Here is a 6,185-nt window from a genome sequence, read left to right on the forward strand (position 1 = left end):
AAAAAAAAAAAAAAAAAAAAAAAAAAAAAAAAAAAATTGAAAAATATATATACAAGCTTACTATAAAACTCGTATCAAATAATTTAATAAATTCCTATATATGTTTAATATTAAAAAAAAAAAAATTAAATTAAATTACAAAAACTAAAAAAAAAAAAAAAAAAAATATAAGATAAACAAATTATTAAAAAAAAAATAAATATACATACATAATATATATATATATATGTTTGTATATGTATTTATATAATAGAAGGTTATGAATTATATGTCTAATTAATTCATAACTAAAATGTTAAATTTACAAAAAAAGTAACAAAAAAAAAAAAAGAAAAAAAACAAATAATATAAAATAATACAAAATAATCAAAAATAATTTCCAAAAAATTCTAAAAAAAAATAACAAAAGACAAAAATATTTTAAGTGAATATTTAAACAATTACATTAGACAAACAATTCAATAAACAAAAAAATGCAAAAGAAAAAAATTACTCACTCCTTTTTAGTTATGAGACTTTATTGAAACAAAAAAAAAAAAAAAAAAATGTAATTAGAAATAAAAATAGAAACAAATAAAAACTTTTAAAGAAATTTCTCGCGTCTTGCGCTTAAGGGACAAAGGTAATGTTAGAATATTTTTACAGAATAACAAAAAAAATAAAAAAAAAAAAAAAAAAAAAAAAAAAAAAAAAAAAAAATAAAATAAAAATAAAAATAAAAAAAAAAGGAAAAAGAAAAAGAAAAAGAAAAAGAAAAAAAATTAATATCTGTATTTAAAATTATAAATTAAATGCATGCATAAAATACCTCAAAGAACATAGAATAAAAAAAAAAAAAAAAGAAAAATAATAAAAAATAGAAAATATTTAAGATATATATAAAAAAAATAAGGCAAAATATCATAAAAAAATAATATATTTCAATAAATACATCAAAAATATAAATAAATCTCAAATAAATATTATATATATATAATTGTAACAAGTTTTCATTTATGAATGAAGTATGTAAATGTGTAAATTTTCTGCACACATTAAATTTACCTAGTTCAAAATTTTAAATATATATGTTTTTGCACACATATTGCATTAAAATACAAAAAAAAAAAAAAAAAAAAAAAATATACATATATATCTTTTTTGTATTATTCATTTATTGAACAATATTTTAAGTATTTAAAAAATATGAAATTATTATTATTATTATTATTGTTATTAGGATTTTAAGAAAAAAAAGGAAAAAGCAAATTATCATTAATTAATAAACTTTAGAGAAAAATAAAGTTGCATATTTTTTTATTCCTGAAAAAAAAAAATACAAAAAAAATTTCCAAAAAAAAATAATTTATTCTTATTTTTTATGTAAAAGAATAATAAAAGAACTTATATTTCTACCATTCTAAAATAACATTTCTTTGAAATTCTCTAAAATATTTTATTAGACAAAAGTATTAAAAAAAAAATTATTAAAAAATATAAGAACATTTATTTTAAACATTTTTTTTTTTTTTTTGTGATACAAAAAAAATTAATATTTTTATTAAAAGAATATCTTAGACAAAAAATTATAATTAATTATATAATAAAAATTCAATTCAAAAACCCTATATATATATACGTGAAAAGACCATGATAATTTCAATAAGAGATACTTATTTTTAATTTTAATGAACTAGATTAAAAATAAATAAGAATATTACTTATGGTTTTATCTCAACAAATAAAAAAATACATACGGAAAATAAATTATAATATAAAAGAAATAATTTTTTATATTACATATTTAAATAGTGTTCATAAAAATTTATAAAAAAATAAAAAAAAATTCATTTTTTTTATTATGAAAAATTATATATTTTGAAATAATTTTTACTCTTTTAACTATTATTTTTTTTTTATAATAAATATTTTTATTACATTACACTAAAACATTTTTTTTTTTTTTAGTTAATAATTAAAGCATTTAAACATTCATTATACATTTTTGTTCTTTTAATTTATTCACTTTAATATTTTAATTATAATTTTCAAAAGTTACCTTTTAATTTTATATTTTAAATATTTTGCAATTTTTCTATATTAATTTCTTTCTTTCATTTCTAGCATAATAAGTGTATGAGTCTTATAATTATCTTGTCATAATAATTATGATATATATTTTTATAAACTACTTGATTTCTTTTCATAAAAATTCTTTCAATAAAAACAATTTAAATAATGAAGAAATATACAAATAAAATAAGTATATTATTCAATTAAATTATCTCAAAAAAAAATGAAAAAAAAATATTGCATGATGAAGAAAGTATTGTATATGTGTTACTCTTTTTTTAATTATCTTTTTATACATAACTTTTTTTAAAAAATATTTTCATACTGTTTTAAATATTTATTTTCATTATTATTATTTTATTTTATTTTATCTTACTTTTTTTTTTTTTTTTATTTTTTTTTTTTTTTTAATATTGCAAAATATTTTGTATATATATATATATATATATATATATGTAAATACTTGTAAGTTTCTTTTTATTTTTAAAAAAAAAACATCACTCATAATACTGAATTTTTATTTTTTAAAAGTATAAATATGTTATATATAGAATTTTTTGAAATAATTAATAATATTTATAGTTTTTACTTTAAATATTTTAAAATTTAATTTTTTGTGTCATGATATTCATTTCGTTTAAAGATAATATAATTTATGTTATTGAATAACTTGGAAAATTCTAATAAATAAAATTTAAAAGAAATTTTTTTTTTTTTTTAAAATGTTAAAGCTAGATTTTTTCAAATTAGCTAAAATGGGGCCAAGTAAAGGAAAGGGTCCTCTCATTGCTAAGTATGCCCCTTCTGGTTTTAAAAAAGGATTTGGTGCTATTGGATTAGGAAGACATACAAAAAAAGGTTTTTTAATGAAAAAAAAAAATATAATATTTGTTTAGGGAAAAGTTTCATTTTTTAGTTATTAATAATATATTAAGAAAATATTAATATATAATATGCGTTCATACTTTTTAATTAGGTTTTTTTATTATTAATAAAATGCTTGTACCAAATTTTCGAGTTCCTGATTTAAATAATTGTGAAGTAAAAAAAAAATAAAATAAAATAAAATAATAAAATAAAAGAAAAAATAATATATGGGTGTATATTTAAGTTAACAAATAATTAATTTTTATATAAATTGTCATTTAATAGATTTTTTTTTTTTTTTTTTTTTTTTTTTTTTTTTGAAGTTAAAGCCATATGTATCAAAAAAAACTCCATTAATTGTTATGAAAAAACAATTCGGTCCAAAAAAAAAAGTTATGAATTAAGTTTAATTATATTTTCAATTTTTTTCCTTGAATTTCCCCATCATTTAAATATATATGTAATATGTTTTTGTAATAAAATAAAAAATTTTAAGTAATACATGATGTGCATGTATATATATATATATATATTTTAATTGGTATATAATTTGAAGAATAAGAAATATATATCTCATTATAAAAAATATATACTACGTATATGTAATAAATTAATAAAATAAATAAAAAAATATAAAAAAAAATTATAAAATTATTATTTAAATTTAATATTTAAAAGTTTGTAAAAAAAAGTTCTAAATGCAAAGAAAGATATATATTTACATAGTGTGGAAATAATTTTTATAATTTAAAAAGTAATATATTTTAATAAAATGAAAAAAAAAGTAACATTAATATATATATCAAATATTATATTATAATAATTTATTTTATAATATCATAATGCATTTTAATAAATCTAAAATAAAATTAATTTTAACTAATAGTAATAATTATAAAAATATAGAGGAAGCTTTTCAATTTTTTTGTAAAGAAATTAATAGTAAAAGTGATGATGTAATATCAGAAGAGTTACAAGGAGAAGTTCTTTATATTGGGATTATTATTAAAAAAAATGTGAAATCTTTAAATAAAAGAAATATAAGGAATTGGTTAGAAAAAAGTATAAATTATAACATCAATGTTGATATATTACTACTAAATGAAAATAATGTAGAAATATCAACAATGTCAAATAAATTTCATTTATTACAAGAAAATTACTTTGAAAATGATTTTAAAAGAACTTACAAAAAATTGTTAGCAAAGAGAAAACGTAGCATTTATAATATGCAAGAGGATTTCTTAAAAATAAAAACAAATAATGATGAAACATTAGGTGACCATGTAGAAGACAAAAAATATAACAATGGATTGTATAATCTAGAAGAAATTCAGAAAGATAAAAATTTATTGGATGATGAATTAAATGATAACATTTTAATTGATCTAGATAACAATAAAAACTTAAAAAAAGAAATAGAAAAAATGTTTTTTTTAAATAACTCTTCATATTATATTGAAGGACTAATTTACTTAATTGAATTACCACTGACTATATCACAAAAATATATAAATAAAAAATTGAACTTAAGAATACAGTTATTTGAAAATATAAAAAGAGAGAAAAGTAAAAGTTTTACATTTTTAAATGAAAAATATGCAAATGATCTAAAAAATATATTCGATTCTCCACCATTACTATTAAATAATGTACAATGGTCTTCTACTTTCACCTCTAATGTTTTATATAAAAAAAAAAAAAAAAAAAATAGTGATACAGACGATGACGATGATGAAGAAAATAATTTCTTTTTAAATATCTATGACGAAAAAAATTATAAAGACAGTGAGAACAACTTTCCATTAAATGTAAATTTGCACAATATATGTAAATCATTAAATGAGTACGATGAATTCATGCATAAAAGCAATTCAAAATGTAATAATAAAAGTTTAACTTTAAATAAAACCATTATAGTTGTAAAACCATTAAATATAAGATATAAAATAATTGATCATTATCTTTATTTAGAAATTGAAAATATTACTAAAAACAATAAAATTGAAATATATGAATTATTTTCTAGATCGATAAATATCGATAGTAATATTTTTCCATTTTCTTTATATCCAGAAGATATGTACTCTTTTTTTTTTCCATTGACAAATTTTGTTCAACTTTTATCAATGAATAATTTAAAAAAAAAAAATTCCATAGAAAAAAAAAATAGTGAAGAAAAGATTAATAATACAAAGAATTCTAAAATTATAGAAAAATATAAAAATAATAATGAAATTTTAACATTTTGTTTTAATAGTGATAAAACAATTATATCATTATGTTTAAAATGGTGTATTGATAATAGCTCTAATAACTTTATATGGTCTCAATATTGTATAGAGGTAGAAATGCCAACTCAAAATTTATTTAATTTGCAGATTTCCTTTGTTAAAGAGATAAATTATTCTTCAATTTTAATTGCTATTTTCTCTTTTTATAATAATCATCATGAAGATATTGATTTAGTAATTCAAATCGAAGATGACAACAACTTAATTAATAACAAAATTCAATCATCTCTTATTTCTTTCAATTCATTAATTGAAGTAGGAGTAATTAAACCTTATCAATACAAATCAGTCAATGTTAAATTGCTAGCTATAATGTTAGGGTTACATAATATTCCTTATGTTAAAATTAAAAATAAGTTGACTAATAAAGTTTATTTAGTAGATTTAGGATCTATTCTTGTAACAGAATAAAAAAAAAAAAAAAAAAATTGATCTTAAAAAAAATCTATGTTAAATTCATTATATACATTTAATTAAAAATATAAATTAAAATGCATAATAAAATAAAAATATTTTTTTTTTTTTTTTTCCTATTTTTATATGCACTTGCAATATTTTCTTAATGAAATTTCCGTACTTCAATTTATATAAAATTGATTTTAAAATCTTTTAAATAGTATTTTATCTACTTGATATAAGAATCATATGTTTTTTTATTTTAATAAAAATGCTACATTTTCTTACTTTTATTAAATTAATATGAAGATTTTATAGATATATAAAATTTATGGAAAATATTTATTTGTATTTTTTAAAATGTTATCTTAAAAAAAAAAAAAAAAAAAAAAAGTTATATTAAAAATAACTTAAAAATAAAAGTATATACATATATATATATATATTATTTGTGTACACAGGGAAAAAAAAAAAAAAAAAAAATTCTATACATGTTCATATTTTAAAAAGAAATAGATAAGTTTCACAAGAGAAATAAAATTTTATTATATTTGAAAAATCCTTTTTTTTTTTTTT

General features: G+C 15.4%; 2 protein-coding genes across 2 annotated transcripts; both read left to right on the forward strand.

Moving 5' to 3' along the window:
- Positions 1–2,774: 2,774 nt before the first annotated feature.
- Positions 2,775–3,323, forward strand: PGAL8A_00132700 (mitochondrial ribosomal protein L41, putative; the record flags this gene model as incomplete). The annotated part of the gene is made up of 3 exons (XM_028674854.1): positions 2,775–2,910; positions 3,029–3,093; positions 3,243–3,323. 3 exons carry the CDS (start codon positions 2,775–2,777, stop codon positions 3,321–3,323), a joined length of 282 nt encoding a protein of 93 aa, XP_028526444.1.
- Positions 3,324–3,761: 438 nt separating this feature from the next.
- On the forward strand, positions 3,762–5,624 carry PGAL8A_00132800 (conserved Plasmodium protein, unknown function; the record flags this gene model as incomplete). The annotated part of the gene is made up of 1 exon (XM_028674855.1): positions 3,762–5,624. The coding sequence occupies one exon, from the start codon at positions 3,762–3,764 to the stop codon at positions 5,622–5,624; it is 1,863 nt and encodes a 620-aa protein (XP_028526445.1).
- Between the last annotated feature and the right edge of the window lie 561 nt (positions 5,625–6,185).

The sequence above is a fragment of the Plasmodium gallinaceum genome (genome assembly GCF_900005855.1).
Source record: "Plasmodium gallinaceum strain 8A genome assembly, contig: PGAL8A_v1_65, whole genome shotgun sequence".
Classification (NCBI taxonomy): domain Eukaryota; phylum Apicomplexa; class Aconoidasida; order Haemosporida; family Plasmodiidae; genus Plasmodium; species Plasmodium gallinaceum.